The sequence below is a fragment of the Mustelus asterias genome, chromosome 7, assembly GCF_964213995.1.
Source record: "Mustelus asterias chromosome 7, sMusAst1.hap1.1, whole genome shotgun sequence".
Classification (NCBI taxonomy): Eukaryota; Metazoa; Chordata; class Chondrichthyes; order Carcharhiniformes; family Triakidae; genus Mustelus; species Mustelus asterias.
Window position 1 is genome coordinate 124299880 of NC_135807.1, and position 21054 is coordinate 124320933.

Sequence of the window (21054 nt, forward strand, 5' to 3'; positions counted from 1 at the left end):
CTCCGGTTCGGATGGGGTTTTATTTTCTCCTCTTGTTCCATCCTGGCTTCTTGCAGCCTCTATCTGAGAAATCCCATCAGTGGTAGGAGCAGACATGGCCGAAACACTGAAACCTTCCCCCTTCTGCTCTTTTCCTCTTCACAACAACGTTTCCTCATGTCTTGCTGCCTCATCAGAACACAGCATTTTTTCACCACATGGACTCAGCTGGATTCTCAGCCTAGTCTTGCTGAACTGGGCGTTTGCTGGGTCGACCCTGACTTCTCCTGTGCCGGTGATCAGTAATGGAGTGGGGCTGCTTTGGTCACTTGGCAGCTATCATCTCTGAACTTTAACCAGCAGCCAATTTGGTCCCCGCAGTGAAGGAAAGCTGCTGAAGGCATCGTCATAACTGGTGAATGCTGACAGTCTTGCTATTTTTAGTACGTCACAATTCAGACCATGAAATAATCAGCAGTAAATTTAAAATAAGAGCCAGAAGATAAACATAGTTTTTCAATTATGAGATTATAATCTTCCTCCAGGAGGGGGTGCATTCTTTGGAGTCAATGGGGCTCCAACTAAAGACAGTATTCTAGCTTGCATAAATTGATCTAGGAGTGATGGCTTTTTCACTAATCATTGTTTTCTGCATCACCAGGCACCTTACATGAATACAGCAAAGCATACATAATAGCATGCCAGCAGGGCTGGACAATTACAAAGCAGTGTATTATAAACAAACTAGAAACCTGTATTAGTAGAAATGTATAATCACGGTTGGCAGTGAGAAATATCCACTCATTGGAAATCAGATGATGAGGCAGTTAAAACAGAATGGATAGAATACCCACTCTTTTCCAACTCCAGATTTTACGAGAATTTTCAGGTATGATAGATGCCCTGCTGGGTCAGACAGGAGTCTCGTATGTTCATGCAAGTTAGGCTCCTATTATAATTGGACCTCAAGAAATGTTAACCTGGTGGGAAGTACAGTGCCTGCTACAGCTACCCTTACATCAGCGACCTGATGGGAATAACAAGAGACCCTGTAAGGTGAGCTTAAAACTTTGCGGAGGGAGGAGATGGCTCCATCCAGGAGGGGCGGCGAAGGGAAGATGCTGAAGACATTGCCACAAATGGCTTTGGGCAATCTGCTCAAAGGCTCTTCCTGAGGCAGGAAGGTGTGGAGGCAGAGGAGCCTGCTGCAGTCCAAGGTGCAGTTTCTTTTCCACACAAAGTAAGAAAATTGGGATTCAGAGTCTGTTTCACAGACACGGGTGCAGCACACTTGTACGCTTCTGTTAGCATTCTGGTTGAAAACCACTGCCTTAGGGTATCCTGGACCCAATCATCTTCAGCCGCTTGATTAATGATGTCCCCTTCATCAGAAGGTCGGAAATTGGAATGGTAGCTGCTGATTGTACTGTGTTCTGCATCATTTGTGACTCCTCAGATACGGAAGCAGTCTGTGCCCATATCGAGCAAGACCTGCACAGCATTCAGGGTTGGGCTGATAAGTGGCAAGTAGCACTCACACCACACAAGTGTCCATCGCTAACAAGAGAGATTCTAACTGGCCCCTTGACATTCAATAGCATTATCATCCTTCATCCTCAACAACCAGGGTTGTGGGGAGGGGCGATCATTGTTCAAAAAAGATTGTAAGGATAGCCCCAGCAATTACATCAGTTTAACATCAGTAGTGGGTAAGCTTCTAGAAACAATTATTCGCGATAGAATCAGTAGCTGCATGGAAAATGGTGGTTGATTAGGGAGAGCCTATGTGTTCAAGAAGGGACTGAACAGAATGGATGCTCACCCTCGTAAAAGGATCAAGAGCAAGGGCACAGATTTAAGCTAATTTGTAAAAGAAACAAATGTTGTGTGAGAAAAATCTTTCGCACAATGAGTGGTTCAGGCCTGGAATGCACTGTCTGGAAGTGTGGTGGTGACAAGTTCAATTGAGGCATTCAGGAGGGCATTAGATGACTACTTGAATAGAAACAATATGTAGGGGTATGGGGAAAAGACAGGAAAATGGCACTATGCTATGATGTTTGTTTGGAGAGTCAGTGCAGACACAGTGGGCCAAATGGCCTCCTGTACCGTAACAATTCTGTGACCAGAATTGAACTGGACCAACCATATAAATACTGTAGCTGCAAGGGCAGGTCAGAGACTGGGAATTCTTCAGAGTAACTCATCTCCTGACTCCCCAAAGACTGTTCGTCTACAAGGCACAAGTCAGGAGTTTGATGTTATACTTACCATTTGCCTGGGTGAGTGCAGCTTCAACACCCAAGAACCCCATCCAGGGTGAAGTAACCTGCTTGATTGGCACCCTTTTCATCACCACATTCACTTCCTTCATCACCAACGCACAGTGGCAGCAATGTATACCACCTCCAAGATATACTGCAACAAGCCAGCAAGGCTCTTTCAACAGCACCTTCCAAGCCCACGATCTTCACCATGTAGAAATACATGAGCAGCAGGTGCATGGGAACACCACCACTTGCAAGTTCCCCTCAAAGCCATACACCATTCTGACTTGGAACTACTCACCATTCTTTCACTGTCACTGGGTCAAAATCCTAGAACTCTCTCCCTGACAGCACCATGAGTACCTACACCATATAGACTGCTGCAGTTATGAAGGTAGCTCACCGCCACCTTCTCGTGGGCAATTAGATATAGGAATAAATGTTGGCCTAGCCAGCGACTCGCAAATCCTTTGAAGGATTTTTTAAAAGTCTATTAGGCCATTCCCACCAACAAACAAAAATGTAAGAATTTAAAGGGGCCTTGCGGCAGTCAGAAATCAATCCTAAATCCACGGCAGTCATTGCTGCCTCAGAGCTCACAACCCCACAATCTGTCTTTCAACCCACAGCTTGTACTAGTATCTAAAAGCCTGTCACAAATTATCATTCTGAACAGTTTCTTACTTCAAAATTTCCATTTATCTTTAAGCAAATTGACTAATTACATGTTTCTGGCATCTTCAGTTTTTGTTTTAGTTTTCCAACTTTTGTAGGTTTAAAAAAGTGTTAAATGCTTTTGGCACAAATGAATATGAATGGAGTGTTATGTAACAGATGCTTTTAAGGTGTTTCCCCAAAGTTGCCTTTGAACAATGCATTTGTACGTGTAATTCTGTATATTTTCTTAGCTGTGAAGTGAGAAATTCAATTAAAAATAACACAGCGAAGCCTTTCTTAAAAAGGAAAAGGGTTGCTTTATTTCACATTATTGCTCTTGAAGGTACTGAAAAATATTTGTTAACATAAACATGCACAAAGATTAGTTCCAGGTAAAGATAAAGCAACACTTACAGAAGTGGAATCAATTCAGTCTTTGTTGTTCAATGAAGGTCTGGTAATTTTTGAAGTTGAAATGGTGCATTGTCTGAAGTGAAGATTTTAAGGTTGTAGGATTATCTCTGCAGCTGCGATGGCTTCCGTGGTTGACTTTCCGGAGAATGCTTTCACAGGTACCTTAGTAGATGAAATCAAGTTTACAGGGAGAGGAGAAAGTTCCTTCTTTCTCTGGCTCTGCAGATGTGACATTTTCAAACTTAATTGTGTATATCTGAAGAATCCATCCCTGTCTCCTCGGATTCTATTCTCCTATAATTCTATTCAGTAGCCTGGAGCCATTTTGAGCTTTTTTAAAAATCAGACCTTCAAAGGAATCTTTCTAAAAATTTGTAATATCACAATAGCGTATCATACTAAGCTGTTGTGGCAGAGTCTGGAAATCACCCCTACCTTGTTTGGCTTTCCCCTCTTTAACAATGCCATCAACATGCAGAGATTTAGACTGTCATGTACTGAGTTAGCTATAACTTTGAAAATACTTTTGGTGATGGGCAATATATGAAGATGAGGAAGACCTTTGTTTATTCATTATGTTCAGTGTTTTAAATGTTTGAATATTATAGATATTGTTTAGTGTCCTCAGAAAGACATCTCGTATAGTTTGGATCAACCATCTGTAACTATGTCAATACTCTAACTGTGAAATTTGTATACTTAAGCTGTTTCCAGAACAATCCAAAAACATCTTTGTGGTCTTCTTTAAAACACGGACAGGATTTTCCATTTTGGGTCAGGGTCCTAATGTCAAGATCAAATACAGGTCTCAGTAGCAGTAAACCAACAACAATTTTACTGGTTTTTAGTGACCAGATGATCGTTCGCCGTCCAGTTAAGGATGATGGGGAGGCCCTCGAAGCTGGAGGGCCTCCAGCGCTGAAGAAGCTGCAGCGTCATGTTGCTGGCAAGGGGGAGAAAGAACAGCTCTGTCTTGAAATGCCCTCACTGCTTTTTACATATTAAAAATGGCCACGGCTGCTGGCCCACCATTGAAGGGGCCTAAGACTGCAACTGTGGCCAGGTAGGTGAGGCAGTTGTGAGAAGGGGATGTGAGGTGTGACCTCAGCGATTCTGGAGTATTGTCCCCAGGTCTGTCATTGGAAGGTCACCTCCAGGCATCAACCATGCTTCTTAGGCTGCAGGCTGACTGTAAAATTTCAATCAGCATATGATCAGCGACTTAATTAGCTTTAAGCTAATGTCCGTGGAATGGCTAGGAATCAGGACTGTTGGAGGGAACCAACATGCCTGCTCACCTAAGTTTCCACCCTCAAATAGGGGCCAAAATCCTGCCCAAAGCTTTTTCCTATGAAATACACATCACTTAAGGATATTGGAGCCTGTTAACTTCTGAAATAAATTGTACAGGGAGATTTGTGCATATGTATATCTACCTATCCCAGATGTTCTGCTTAGATGTTAATTTATGCATCAAAAACTATTGTCGTATCCTTGTAGATTATCTTAGTTTAAAATGCAGCAAGAGTGATTCAAACGTGCAGGAGCATGTTTGCAGGAAAACTTTTTTAACAATTTGTTGATTGGTACGCCTTCTCTAATGCTAAAATCCCCTGTTTCTGAGGATATTAATTGTACTTTTTTCTCATTCATCCCTTGTCATTGATTCTGTTTTCTGGTCCTGGTTCTGTAGTTCTGATTCGCTGGTCCAGTGATACTACTGTTATTGGTCAGATATATGCAAACGTTGTAAGGGAATGGTGTTGAAATTCTAGCTTCAACATCAGCTGTCTTGTGCATAACTTCCCAGCAACTTTCTAATTGTCAGCTCATTTCCTATTATGCTCCCTGCTGAAATATTCTTAAAAATATACGTGGAGGATTTCTGTATCCCTTTCGTATGATGCCCCTCTCCCATTAATTACCATCCTCGGACAGGAGGTCTGTTATTGACTGAGCATTGCATTTAGAAATTTTAACAATTGCCAACTCGCAACTGGAAACTTGGGGTAAGTTGCCTGACTGGCAAAAGATATCATTAAGAATTTTGCTGTTTTCGGTCCACATCAGGAACATGCAAGCAGGCGGGCTGATGGCCAAAGACTGAAATTAACCATTTTAACACTTTCTGGCTCATGCCAGGAACTTGGAAGGAAGCCAGCTGGGATGACAAAGGATATAATTAAAAAATTAAAGACTGTCACTAGGACATGACCAGCAATGTTTTTGGAAAAGTTCTGAAACTTTTGTAATCAGGTCTCACTGCACCAGTACAGTAATGCGACAATAAACAGTCCAGGATCTTTCCACATTTCATGGGATTCTCTGCACCTTAGGACTAGTCCCTTCTCTCTCAATACTACCATACATTCCCCTTCAGGAGTCCTTCATATTGAGCACCCCTTTGTCATGAGCATTGAGTAACCCTCTTGTTGTAAGAGCAGTCACCTTTCATAGTTTTAGCAGAAGAAAGAGAGATGCTGTTAATTAGAGGCTGGGTAAATTAACTGCATTCTACTTCAAAAATTTTCTGTTTTTGCCTTTGTATTTCTTGCAACATATGCTTTCCAGAAATGCAAGTTTAGAAAATCTGCTGGTATGACAAGTTTAAATGTGCCATTTTGCACTTGCAGTAAAAATGTGTTCTTTTAGTGTGTTTAGGATTTTCCAAGAAATATCAAACAGTAGCTTATATTTATGTTGTGTCTTTAACGTAATAAAGCACCCCAAATGCTTCACAGAATTATAAAACAAAATATGACACCAAGCCAATAAGAGATGAGTGAAAAGATGAGGTCAGATGGCCAATAGTTTGATTAAAGAGGTAGGTTTTAAGGAGAGTCTTAAACACCCTCAAAGTGAGACAGAGAGGCAGAAAGATATAGGAAGGGAGTTTGAGAGCTAAGAGCTAGCCAAATTAATATTGGAGATGCTCAAGAGGCCAGAATTGGATGAGTACAGGTTTCTTGGAAGGTCATGAGGCTGGCAAAAGTTACAGATCTTGGGATGGACAAGGTCATGGACGGATTTTCTTCTCTTTTTTGTTGATCTGTGTTTTGGGATTCTTAGGTGTTGAGAAAACAGACCCCTGATCCCTCATCAACTCAAGACCTGATGGGATACTGCAAGGATCACTGCCAGAGCAGAGACTGGTCTCTGCCAATGAAGTAGTCCAGAAGTAAAATAATTAGCATCCTTATTCTTTTTGGATTATGATCCAAAATGGGGGCTGGTTCCCAGCTCAGGTTTGGAACCAGTCATGAAAAAGACATTCCTCCTTGGGGTAGTTTTTGTCTTTATAAACTACCTTTCTGTAGCACTACCACAACTGAAATGCAGTTTTTAAAGAGCTGTTCAAATTACAATGGCAAGGTGACTTGGCTTTTTAAAATAATTAAATATTAACAGACCCAGAGACTTGAATTATCTCTTTTTAAATTTGCATGTAATTTTCTTATGTAATCAGCCTCTTGCCCTTCCCATGCGCGAGGCTGATTTTAATATTTAAATGCTCATTTAAATATTATTAACGAGCCCGGGATATAATTTTCCAGACTCACTTGTCCCCACCAACGGGGACCAGACGTGATAGTCTCACTGGTGGGACTGGAGGCCATTGAGCCCCTGTGGCTGGGTGGTTGGGGGCAGGGGTGGCAGTGTCAACCTGGCACTGCCAGCATGGCACCCTGGCAGTGCCCAGTAGGCACTGGGCAGGGCCAATGGGAAGGGATGCAACTTGAAGGGGAGGCACCTCATGGGGCCTCTGCAATTGGCAATTGCTGGGGCAACGATATCAGTCGGGGGTCGAGGAGGTGCTAAACAGGGGCAGCACTTGGCAGAGTTGGCGGGGGGGGTGTGCACCGATGTCTGGGGGAAGTGACAATCTCCCAGTGCACTCTGTACTCTTGTACATAGTCCCCCTGGCGAGAATCACACTTTGCCTCATTTATTTTTCTAACTTTGATTAGGTTTGATTTTTTTCTCTCACCGAAAAAATGCGCATGACTCTTTCCCGCTTTTACGCTCCTTCAGCACTTAGAATTATTTTTGCAAAATCGCCCCAATAGAATTTGATTAAAATTATGCATTTGTTTCCATGAAAATGAGAATATTTCTTTATTCCTCTGCGATATGATAATTTATGAAGGAAAATCAAAATAATGATTCACTGAAGTTAAATTCCAGATATTCAAACAAGACTTTATTAATACACAAGATTAAAGTATTCATTCACAAATCCTCAAAAAAATATCAAATAAAAATTGCTTTGAGGCTGGTGCAAATTATGAGAACTCAATTTTGTCCATATAAAGCAAAATGTTATGGATGCTGAAAATCTGAAATAAAAACAAATAATGCTGAAAATACTCCGCAACTTGGGCAGCATCTGTGGAAACAGGTAATTGTTATTGTTATCAGGATACTCAAAGATGATTTTTAGAAAAGGCTTCTCCCAATCCTTTCGGTCAAAGATGTTGGCTTCAATCAGTCAACCTTGCTCTTGTTTAAATGCAGTCTTCGTATAAATTGATATCCCACCCCATCATGCATAATAAATCTCAGTTGACATACCTCAATCTGCAACTGAACATACTTGTCCATTATCCAAGCTGTAACCAACCCAAGGTCATAGAGCTAGCTACCCAACAGATATACTCATCAAGGATTGTCTGGAGGAAAGTAAACCTCAACCATCCCCATTCAGCTGAGGTAGTTTCATTGCCTTTGCTCCTCCAGCCTCTCGCCCTCCTTATTTCTCACTTCCTGCACCCATTTTATTTCTCCAATCCTGGGTGCTCCAGTCATCTTTTCCCTCATTCTTCGTCCGCTATTCCTGATCCCACTCACTATCTCCATGCTACCACTGTCTCTTCTGCAACTGTGGGTGGCACAGTGATTAGCACTGCATCACAGCGCCAGGGACCCGGGTTCAATTCCAGCCTCAGGTCACTGTCTGTGTGGAGTTTGCACGTTCTCCCTGTGTCTGCGTGGGTTTCCTCCGGGTGCTCCGGTTTCCTCCCATACTCCAAAGATGTGCGGGTTAGGTTGATTGGCCATGCTAAATTGACCCTAATGTCAGAGGGATTAGCAGGGTAAATATGTGGGGTTACTGGAATAGGGCCTGGAGGGGATTGTGATCGGTACAGACTTGATGGGCCGAATGGCCTCCTTCTGCACTGTAGGGATTCCATTCTATGAATCTGCTCCCTGGCTAAGTCTAATTATTCAATGTGTGCCCTCCAAACACCGTTTCTTTTGTCCTTGACCCCATGACTCCCTGTGCAGTATCACAAGATCAAATAGTTGCAAATGAAAAATTAGTGATTTCAACGTTCTAATCTGGTGCGCGAACTGTGTTGTTACCTTATTCAATGCTACTCCTGTCCAACTGCAGTCGTTAGCATTTACCACAGGGTGGCACTCCAGCAGTGCATTTTCCAGAGAACAACAGACATTCTGGTATAGCAGTTTCATTGTACTCATCTCAAGGTTTGTAGAAATCGTGTGTGTGCGCAAGTGTGTATTTCCCCACCATTTTTGCCAAAGTAGGATGGGTTCTACTCCTGAAGTCCACTTTGTTTGTAGGCCCCCTCTGTTTCTATGATGCATTGCCACTGGAGTACTGAAATGCCCATTTCCTTCAGTATTTGTGAGATGACTCCACCAGCCTTTGGGCTATTTTGCCTGCCCCTTGTTGACTACTGATCACCAAATGTCTGTGGAGAATAGTGGCAAAAGTTACTGTTAACATTGCAACTTTCAGAGCATGCTGATGAATTTCTTAATGACCTCAAGATTAGACTTGATTTTTAATGTTATTATATAAGGGCCCTTTATTACCCTCTAATTCCTGTCCTGGTCCTAAAGCATCTTTCCCTTGATCCATTTCTTGCCACCGCCACTCTCCATCCTACGCTACACATCACATCCCAGGACTCTAAGGGGCAATCTTAGATTGTAGTATTTATCTTCCAGCTCCATCAAACCACCAAAAGAAAACTCCATCTCAAGAAGGATGCACTTTTACTTTTGCACCAAGAACTGAGCCAGCCATGTAACTTTTCAACGTCCTTTTTCCCTGTCGCTCATATTTGTTGCAGCGCTGATAAATTACCTAAATGATGCTTCTTTTCAAACTGACAATGCAAGCTTCTTAAGATTAGTAACGGAAGCACCAGGAATGAGACCAAGATCAAGGTGCAATTTCTTGCTTTTTCCACAAAGGAACTTTCAAATAAACCATCCAATTGGTTGGCGAAATTGGATTTGGAATTACCACCCCTCTGTGTGTGAAGTGACCTATATGTCTATAGTTAGACTTGAATGTGTAACAGAGAGTAAGTGAGGAGCATGTTAACAAGGAAACTGGGGGGAGGTTTGTGATAGTGGCACAGAAGACTATATTCAGTTTACAAATGGTTAAGGCCTGTCATGAAGTAGGTCAGGAGGGAACTGAAACAGAGTCTGGAAAAAAAATTGAGGGGATTTCTTTTAGGTAAAATATGGTAATCATTTGTATTCTTTTTCTTCAAGATATTTTTAACTTTAATTGAGCACGGTTCAAATATACCTGATAAATTGAGAGAAAACGAAGGAGAGATTTGAACAAAATGATGATTCTAAGAGGAAGACCGAGAAATAAGCTTGTGGACCAGTGATATGCCATTTATTCAATCACAATATTTTGCAATCAGCAACGTACTTAAAATGCACCACTGCTGTCCTTCTGTTGAGTTCTTACAATTCAGATTTGTGGCTCCCAATCATGCGAACAAATTTTGTGATTTTTAACTTGATGTAGAATTGATATATATGGAATTGATATATTTAAGGGAGAAACTGGATAAAAATGTGAAGGAGAAAGGAATAGAAGGATATGTTGATGGGATTAGATTTAAAAAAAGGATGAGAGGAGGCTGCATGACATAAATGTGTATATCAATATATCATATATGTATATCGCAGATGGAGCTGGTATCAATGCAGGACTTGTTTAGTTGTTGTGTGGTCCCCTTTTTTAAAAACAAAAATGTTACATTTTACAATAAATTGAAATTTCTTACCCTAGTAGTTTTCATCAGCCTTCAAATGTGCATTTAAAGTTAGGTACAATGTTACTAGTTCGCCTTGTATAGGTGACTAATGGTCATGTTTGTATGCTGAAATTCGTCTTCTGAAATAATTATTCTACATAATGTTTAATCATGTATGCTATGTAACATTAAAAAATAAAATGGCCTATTTCCTGTTAACTTTCATATAGTAAGTGGTATAATGGGTGAAATTTTCCCAAAAAATGGCAACATGTATTTCTCACCAGAGACGCAGCCCAGTTTTCGGACCAAATTTTCTGACACTTAGAAATCTGGGAGAGTGGTTAATACTGTCACACAGGTGGGACGGGACCTGATAAACCTGGCAAGGCAAGCTCCATGGAGATCGGGCGGAGGGGGCACCACCTTTAAAGTGTGTCATGATCTGCATTTCAAAGAAGTTCCCCCAAACCCCACATGGACACGGAGGACCACTTCCACAATCATCAGAGCAATCACTGCAGTGGGGGCCCCCCCGGGCCACTCTCCCCTTCACAGCCACAGCCCCGCTATCCCAGGGGGCCATGTCCTGCCTTGGCCCTCAACCCCTGGGGCTTCCAGGACCTCTGCGCTCCCGGCATAGTCATCATGACTGATTATCGTTTTCCAAAACCAATAGTAAATCGTGGCGGCGTGATGTCGTGCTGCTGGGGGTGGGGTGGGGGGGGTGCGCAACATGGCCGGATGCAACGGTGTAAAGTTGTTTAATAATAAAATGTAATTGAAATGATGCAAATCAGGTTCGTGCCCCTGATTACATCACGGGCAGGGATGATCTCAAACCGAGATCTCCGGCGCAAATCCTGTTTTGGCCATCCCCTGAGATATAGCAGCCATAACGGGATTTGTGCCCACGACAAATGGGGCCACTAGATCTCGTCCTAGGTGTTTAACCAGCATGAGATACATCGCCAACTGGTACCTCAGCTATATACAGCAGGTATATAAAGTTGAAGACTATTGAGAAGTTGAAAATGCAATGTTATTTAAATAGTCTCAAATAGAACCATTAATTTACCTGCCTGCTAGTTTTTTTAAAACTCTAGCACATTGAAAATGTTTCATTCTGTAAAAATATGCTTCCTTTTACACTTGCACTTTTTTCCTCTTACAAATGCTTTTGCCTTCCCTGATCAAAGTCTAGGAGAGTAAGTTCCAGTTTTAATTCACATTTGCATGCAGGTTATTTTATCTGTTTCATTTTAGTTGTATAGCAAAACTATTTTGTCGTTCACCAATCTCAAATCATTGCTTCTCTAATATGCCCAGCAATTTTTACCCAAAAATCAATGAAATCACTATTTGGGTATGATAGCAGCGGGCGCTCAGAGTGTAACTAGTAAAGAAATAAACAATAATTATCAAATGTTCTGTCACACTAAAGTGCCATGATGATATTTGGGAGCAATGTAAATAAACTAAATCTTAATTAAAATTCTTAGGCAAATGGAAGTGATACAATAAGATCAGTTATAACCTCCGTTTAGACTCAATAGTACAAATTGCTTCTATTTTTATGAGTCCTTTGTTCCAAATTCTACAACACCAGGCTCTGTTTACATTTGATTGAAGACTTGTGAATAGCAAAACGGACTTGACCTGCCCAATGTTGAGGACCTAGATTTGTGCACAAATATCTGGACTAGTGTTTGAGTCATTCCATGCTGTGTGTGATTTGTACATTGGATTTGAACAATTCTTTTTGCTATTGGTTAAACCCTTATTGGTGTGCTTCTTTGTTCCAAGGTTTTCTATGTTGATTATAGTCTTCTCATCACCATTGATTGTCAGCTTACATTAATAGAGTATATAAATCAATAATTAAAAGCATTGCTATATTTCTGTTACAATTAAATGTTGGGAAAACTAAACAGTTAATACACATGAATGATAACTTAAGACCAACCTTCAAGTTAGCTGGTGGATGGAATAGCCATGGAACTTCTCTTGTCTTGTATTTTTTGCTGCATCTTGCATCATCTTCAGTTCTGCACGTTTGTACTCAATTCATTAAGACCTCATTTACTGTTTGTGTTTGCTTTTCCATTGTGTGAGATATTCAGCATTCTAACCTATTGGTTTCTCTTAGGATTCTCAAAGTAGACAATCGGGATACAGTATGCACCAGCTTCAAGGCAATAAGGAATATGGCAGCGAGAAGAAGGGATATCTCATGAAAAAAAGTGATGGGTATGTATTTTTCTATGTTCAATAAACTAATGTTCCAAATTAATGGCTCATCTATTCACGTTCATCTACTCCAATCTGATGCATGGATTTCACTAGAGCATCTGAACCCATCTAATTCTGTTCAAGTTTCCAACCTTAAAGCTGAACTTTTTAAGTTACAAAAAATGCAAGTAATGTTTTGCAAAAATAATTGTAAATTATTTGACAAGCTATTGGAGTCAAAACTTTGAAGTGAGAGATTCCAGGTTATTTAAACATATTTTTAAAATTGTTTCTTGACTTTTGCTTTTGAAAAAAATAGCTTACTTGAGCAATGCAGTGATAACCCATAAAGTAACCCCAGTGAGCTGTGCTAAGACTGCGTTTTCATCTGATTTCCTCCACGTGGTCTGCAAGAGAGTAGAAGATAGAAAGAAATATTTAGAAAATAAGATGAGTCATAATGAACATTACCACCTCCTTTTGACATTATCCTGGGATCAAGTCTTAAGGCTAGCCTTATAGCTAAGAAAAGCTATGGACTGAAAAGTAAGGAAAATAACAATAGTTACACTTCAACATAATTCCATTTATTTTGTAATTATACCAGACTGTCCAGAGCATTGGGTGGAATTTATTTGATGCCCACCCCTGAGGTGGATTTGGTGGCGGGGGGCCATTTAATCAGATGGGAGGGTGACATGTGGCGATCCTGCTTAGTTCAGTCCCACTCAAGTTCAGGACAAGACGACTTGTAGAAGGTCTTCCCGCTATCATTCATCATGATGGATTCTCCATGAGGGAAGCCCTAAAAGCAAACCCTTTTGGGTTGTTTGCAGGCTTCTGAGAAGAGACCCTCACTCGCAGGTACTTGGTGCCTAATCAAGGGAACCAGCATCAGGAAGGAATTTCCTGCTGAGAACCATCTTCCTGCCTTTTTGCTGAACCTCCTTCCCATCTCCTGCAGCAGCCACCACTAGCCTGTGGCTGGGATACATTGGCAATCCTTGGCTTCGGCTGGGTACATTGGAGGCAGCTGTTGCCCTCCCGTGGTGGTGCTGCCGAGTCATGCACAGTTGCCAGCCTCTAATCGGCTGGCAGCCCTCAGGTGGGGTGGCTGGGATTTCCACCCTCTGGGATCTTTGTTCCTGGGGAATCACGTGCCTGATTGGCATTTAATTTGTTGTGCCTTCCTGAAAGGAGGCAATGTAGGTTCTCCTCCATTTGGTACGGAGTGATGCTTGTGTTATTACTTTCTAGATTAATATAAACAAAGCTGAAGGACAGGCATAGAGGTTGAATACAGAACTTTAATGGAGACTTGGCGCTGCTTTAGCTTACACATAGTAACTGTGGAAGAGAGGCGCTAAATGAATATTTTTTGTCAGTATTCACACAGGAAAAAGACAATGTTGTCGAGGAGAATACTCAGATACAGGCTATTGGACTAGACGGGATTGAGGTTCATAGGAGGAGGTGTTAGCAATTCTGGAAATGTGAAAATAGATAAGTCCCCTGGGTCGGATGGGTTTTATCCTAGGATTCTCTGGGAGGCTAGGGAGGAGATTGCAGAGCCTTTGGCTCTGATCTTTATGTCGTCATTGTCTACAGGAATGGCGCCAGAAGACTGGAGGATAGCAAATGTTGTCCCCTTGTTCAAGAAGGGGAGTAGAGACAACCCTGGTAATTATGGACCAGTGAGCCTGACTTCTGTTGTGGGCAAGGTTTTGGAAAGGATTATAAGAGATAGGATTTATAATAATCTAGAAAGGAATAATTTGATTAGGGATAGTCAACACGGTTTTGTGAAGGGTAGGTCGTGCCTCTCAAACCTTATTGAGTTCTTTGAGAAGGTGACCAAAGAGGTGGATGAGGGTAAAGCAGTTGATGTGGTGTATATGGATTTCAGTAAAGCGTTTGATAAGGTTCCCCATGGTAAGCTATTGCAGAAAACACGGAGGCATGGGATTGAGGGTGATTTAGCGGTTTGGATCAGAAATTGGCTCGTTGTAAGAAGACAGAGGGTGGTGGTTGATGGGAAATGTTCACCCTGGAGTTCAGTTACTAGTGGTGTACCGCAAGGATCTGTTTTGGGGCCACTGCTGTTTGTCATTGTTATAAATGACCTGGATGAGGGCGTAGAAGGATGGGTTAGTAAATTTGCGGATGACACTAAAGTCAATGGAGTTGTGGACAGTGCGGAAGGATGTTGCAGGTTACAGAGGGACATAGATAAGCTGCAGAGCTGGGCTGAGAGGCGGCAAATGGAGTTTAATGCGGAAAAGTGTGAGGTGATTCACTTTGGAAGGAGTAACAGGAATACAGAGTACTGGGCTAATGGTAAGATACTTGGTAGTGTGGATGAACAGAGGGATCTGGGTGTCCATATGCATAGATCCCTGAAAGTTGGCACCCAGGTTGATAGGGTTGTTAAGAAGGTGTATGGTGTGTTAGCTTTTATTGGTAGAGGGATTGAGTTTCGGAGCCATGAAGTCATGTTGCAGCTGTACAAAACTGTGGTGCGGCCGCACTTGGAGTTTTGCGTACAGTTCTGGTCGCCGCATTATAGGAAGGATGTGGAAGCATTGGAAAGGGTGCAGAGGAGATTTATCAGGATGTTGCCTGGTATGGTGGGATGGTCTTATGAGGAAAGGCTGAGGGATTTGAGGCTGTTTTCGTTAGAGAGAAGAAGGTTAAGAGGTGACTTAATAGAGACGTACAAGATGATCAGAGAATTAGATAGGGTAGACAGTGAGAGCCTTTTTCCTCGGATGGTGATGGCTAGCATGAGGGGACATAGCTTTAAATTGAGGGGTGATAGATATAGGACAGATGTCAGAGGTAGGTTCTTTACTCAGAGAGTAGTAAGGGCGTGGAATGCCCTGTCTGCAACAGTAGTGGACTCGCCAACATTAAGGACATTTAAATGGTCTTTGGATAAACATATGGATGGTATTGGAATAGTGTAGGTTAGATGGACTTTAGATTGGTTTCACAGGTCGGCGCAACATCGAGGGCCAAAGGGCCTGTACTGTGCTGTAATGTTCTATCTTCTATAGAACTGAATCATGTGATATTCATTACTTTATAATTACATACATATTAGCATAAACATATATTTAAATAATTATATTTAATTTCCTAACAAACGCTATCAGAACAATATTAAAGTAACAATATTAAAAACCTTAATATTGTTGCAAGGTTTCCAACAGACTAGACAGACAGAATTTAATATAGAGAGTTATGAGATAATGCATTTTGGCAGAAAGGATAGGGAGAGGTGTTATGTATTTAATGGCGCAGTTCAAAAGATGTGCAGTTATAAGGTTTACTGCAGGGAATGGAAATGAAGAAAGGAAAGTAAAGAATGTTGTTGGAGCTGCACTCATCCAGGCAGGTGGAGAGTATCCCATCACACTCCTGACTTGTTGCCTTGTAGATGGTAGACAAGCTTTGGAGAGTCAGGAGATGAGTTACTTGCTGCAGTTTTCCTCGTCTCTGACTTGTAGCCATAGCAATTGTATGGCTACAGTTTCTGGTCAATGGTAGCATCCAGGATGTTGATAGTGGTGGATTCAGTGATGTTAACGCCATTGAATGTTGTGGGGCGATGGTTGGATTCTTTCTTGTTGGAGGTGGTCATTGCCTGTCACTTGTGTGGTGCAATTTGTTACTTGCCATTTGTCGGCCCAAACCTGGATATTGTCCAGGTTTTGCTGCATTTGGACATGGACTGTTTCTGTATCTGAGGAGTTGCAAATGGTGCTGAAAATTGTGCCATCATCAGCAAACACGCCCCCTTCTGATGAAAAGGTCATTGATGAAGCAGCTGGAGGTAGTTGGGCCTTGGATGCTATCCTAAGGAACTCCTGCAATGATGTCCTAGAATTGAGATGATTGACCGTCACTAATTATACCAATCTTCCTTTGTGCCAGGTTTGATTTTAACCAGTGGAGAATTTTTCCCCGATTCTTGATGCCACACTGAGTCGAATGCTGCCTTGACCTCACCTCTAATGTTCAGTTCTTTTGTCCATTTTTGAACCAAGGCTGTAATGAGGACGTGAACTAAGTGACCCCGGTTGAACCCAAATTTCACATCAGTGAGCAGGTTATTGCCAAGCAACTGTTGCTTGATAGCACTGTTGATTACCCTTTCCATCACTTTACTATGATCGAGAGTTAACTGGTGACATGGTAAATGGCCAGGTTGGATTGTCCTGCTTTTGGTGTACAGAGTGTACTTGGGCAATTGTCCACAAGTTGGGAAGATTCAAGTGTCGTAGCTTTATTGGAACAGCTTGGCTAGGGCCACAGCAAGTTCTGGAACACAAGTCTTTATTACTATTGTTGGAATATCAGGACCTGTAGACATTGCAGTATCTAGTGTCTCCAGCCATTTCTTGATTTTACATGGAGTGAATCGAATTGGCTGAAGACTAGCATCGGTAATTGACCTCCGGAGGAGGCCGAAATGGATCATCCCCTCGGTAATTCTGGCTGAAGATTGTTGCGGATGTTTCAGCCTTATCTTTTGCATTGATGCGAAAACATTGAGGATATTTGTGGAGCCTAACCTTCTCTTTGAGTGAATTGTTTAATTGTTTACCACCATTAACGACTAAATGCGACAGATCTTAGATCTGATCTGTTCGTTGTTACAGATTGTGGTTACAGTTCTGCTGCTGTTGATGGCCCACGGCGCCTCATGGATGCCCAGTCTTGAGTTGCTAGATCTGTTTTAAAATGATCCCATTTAGAATGGTGGCAATGCCGCACAACACAATGGATGTTATTCCCCAGGTGAAGACGGGTATTCGTCGCCACAGGGACTGTGCGGTGGTCACTCCTACCAATACTATGGACAGATGCATCAGTGGCAGGCAGGTTGGTGAGGATGAGATCAAATTCCGTTCAGGTTTTTCCCTCATCGGTTCCCTCGACACATACTACAGACCTGGTCCAGCAACTATGTCCTTTTGGACTTGGCCAGCTTAGTCTGTAGTGATGGATGTTAAACTTCTTCACCCAGAGTATATTTTGTGCCTTGCCAGCCTTAGTGCTTCCTCAAAGTAGTATTCAATATGGAGGAGTACTAATTCATTAGCTGAGGATGGTAGTATGTGTTAATCAGCAGGAGGTTTCCTTGCCCATGATTGAAGTGATGCCATGAGACTTCATGGGGTCCGGAATCAATGTTGAGGGCTTCCAGGGGAATTGTATACCGCTGTACAGCCACCTCTACTGGGTCTGTCCTGCCAATGGGACAGGACATATCCAGGGATAGTGATGGTGGGGTCTGGGGCATTATCTGTCACATATGATGATATGAGTATGACTATATTATTGCTTCACTAGTCGGTGAGGCAGCTCTCCCAATTTTGGCACAAGCCCCCAGGTTTTAGTAAGGAGGACTTTGCAGAGTTGCTAGGGCTGAGTTTGCCATTGTCATTTCCAGTGCCTAGGTCGATGCGGGATAGTCTGTCTGGTTTCATTCCATTCAGGTTTTTTAGCAGTTTGATGCAGATGAGTTGTTTGGCAGGCCATTTCAGAGGGTATTTAAGAATCAGCGCATTGTTGTAGATCTGGAGTCACATGTAGGCCAAACCAGGTAAGCATGGCAGATTTCCTTCCGTAAACAATATTAGTGAACCAGATGGGTTCCTAACCCTAACCCAATTGACAATGATTGCATGGTTGCCATTAGACTTTTGGTTCCAGATTTTTATTGTATACAAATTCCACTATCTGCTGTGGTGGGATTTGACTTTGGGTCCCCAGAGTACTACTGTGGGTCTCTGGATTACTGGTCCAGTGACAGTGTCACAATGCCACCACCTTCCTCCAAATATTAAGTGATAGAAATGCCCAGAAAATCTGTCAGCAAAGGAAATGATATTTCAGGTAGAAACAGTTCATTCTGATGAAAAATCCCTGTCTGAAACATTAATATTTCTTTTTCTAGATGCTGACCACACTACTTAGTTTACTGGCCTTGTGTCAGATCTCTGCTGCTTTTTACTTCAGTTTGTGCAGATGCAAAATATGAATAAAGGTGCATCTGTGTGAATATTAATGGTATATATGAAGATAAATAACAGTATGGTTCTTCTATTAATTTTATATTACATGAAGTGATTATTTGGATTTCTTTTATTGTAGTCTTCGAAAGGTCTGGCAGAGAAGAAAATGCACAGTCAAGAATGGCTACTTGACAATATCACATGCAACTGTGAGTAATGTCTGTTTGTCTTTTTATAGAGCAAAAGGAAATAGAGTTTTCAATCAAATATTAAGGAGGTAGTTAACATAAGCATTTGCAGTATCGCGTATTGATTTGAGCAATTTGTGAAATTGTGACTATCAAAGTGAACAAGACATTATTATGCAAATTGTGTAGCAGAATTATAAGCTAATAAATGAGTTTTCTTCATCAAAAAGGAATGTTAATTCTGTGATGGCAATAGGATTATATTGGATAAACCACTGAGAAACATTCATTCCACTAGTTCATGCCGATGTCAATGCTGCATTTGCACCTCTTCCCGTCTTTTATCATCTAAATCTATCATCGTAAATCTCTAGTTCCTTCTCCCTCATAACAAGCATTTTGCATCTGTCATGGTAGAAGATACTAAAAGCATCCCAATAATAATACATTATCAAGGGATAAAAGACAGGAAGAAACTCAAAGCAATCACTATCACTAGAGAAAAAAGTAGGAAGAAAATTAATAAGTCAGTCCCACCATATAATATATGAAAATAACAACTAGGAAATGATTCCCTGGCATATCCAGCCTGCCCATAAATAATGCAGATAATCCCCATATGCCTGGAGGCATGTACTTTCCAGGGAGAGGCAAAAAAAAGGCCAATTCAGGAAGACATCTGGAGGTCTCTTGGCAATCTGGATGAGTCCAGGAGATCACATCGACCCTAATTTATATTAGAAGATACCTACTTCTTGTATGAGGTGATCTCCAACTCAGTTAGAAACGAATTCAGCTCTCCCTTGAAGGAATACAATGGATCTGCATTCACTGTACAAAGCAGCGACCTTTTTCACAGGTTCATTATTGTCTGGGAAACTAAGAACTGCCAAACATCTAATGTAGTCCTACCCATGCTTAAGTTGTAAACATGATCCCCAGTCCTCCCTCACCTATTGAGCTTAAATTAATTGGTCACTGTATCCACAATTTAATGCCTTCATTGTTTCATATACATTAGCAAAATCACCCTGGGTCTCTATAATATGCAGACCTAGCTCTTGGAACCTATTGGGTAACTAAGAGATGTTTTAAGCTGGAAATTTATCTTGCGTCCTCCTATGCACCATTTCCAGAATCTCAATATTCCCCAGACCATATGAGGAGACCAAAACTGGACAGTTTCTTAACTGAGGCTTACCCAAGGTCTTGTAAAAGGATAACGTGGTATGCTTTGTTTTATCGTGAGTCATTCTGTGAATATAATCTAGAACTGTGTTTGCATTGGATATGTTTTCATGACATCTTTAGCGAGTATGTACTAAAGCCCAGATCTTTCTTTTACCACTAGCTTTAATTCTGTTCCCAGCATGTGACATTTGATCTTTTTATTTGCATTATATGTGACTCATCACAACCTCGAATTTCATTCACTCCAACTTTGTAATTTGAAGTGTAGAGAATCCTGGCAGTTATCTACTGCAAAATTAATATGGTTATTTATTTTAGATCTTCTTCTAGAACTTGTGTTTGGATCCAGCATAGTTTAATAGAATTAAATTTTCTTCCTCAAATATCATATTGAAATTGGTTTAAACAATCTCAACCCAACTCCTGGTGGGCTTAGGCCCATAGTATACACTGCCCATTGAGTTGATACTGTGCCTTTTCCTATTCAAAAGATTAAATTGTCTTTGCATTCTATGCATATCTTTCAGCTTTTTTAGTTTTTAAAAAAAGTATTGACAATTTCAAAATTTTTAACTAAACCTAAGGAACATAATGAACTGATATTATTACAGATGCAATAATATAATTCACTATAACCTCTCTGTACGTTAGTTTGTCAGAGTTGCCATCTTCTTTAAACCCAATGATGTTATCAGCAGTCACTGTTTAAATAAGCATATAATCTATATATAGAGCTACTCAACATGTTTCAATAAAAATTGAAGTGCAGTGGAAAAAAAACTCTGAACTGGTATCAGCATGGATGTATGACAGTGTGACATGAGTTTGTCATGACTTAGGCTCCAGTTTTACCCAATAACATCAGTTGTGCTGTAGAGAGATATTTTATTCTAAAGTGTTATTTCCCACAAGGACCGGGAAAATTTTTACACACTTTTTGATGCAATTTTCAAGCCTTTGATCACCTTTTCAACATATTTCTGCATGTTCTTAATTTCATCTGTGAACTCCTCCCCCTTTCGCCTTGCAGGTTATCTCTTTGGCCACCAAATGCAAAGGGTAAGAAAAG

The 21054-nt window shown here is 41.2% G+C and overlaps 1 protein-coding gene across 2 annotated transcripts in view; it reads left to right on the top strand.

Annotated features, from left to right (window-relative positions):
- The window catches only part of LOC144495926 (arf-GAP with SH3 domain, ANK repeat and PH domain-containing protein 1-like), a 274726-nt gene that overhangs the window by 147610 nt on the left and 106062 nt on the right, over positions 1-21054 (top strand). For both annotated transcript variants that reach the window (XM_078216746.1, XM_078216747.1), the window contains exons 12-13: positions 12501-12601; positions 18746-18815. In XM_078216746.1, the coding sequence (XP_078072872.1) occupies positions 12501-12601; positions 18746-18815 (171 nt within the window). The remainder of the gene's footprint in view (positions 1-12500; positions 12602-18745; positions 18816-21054) is intronic.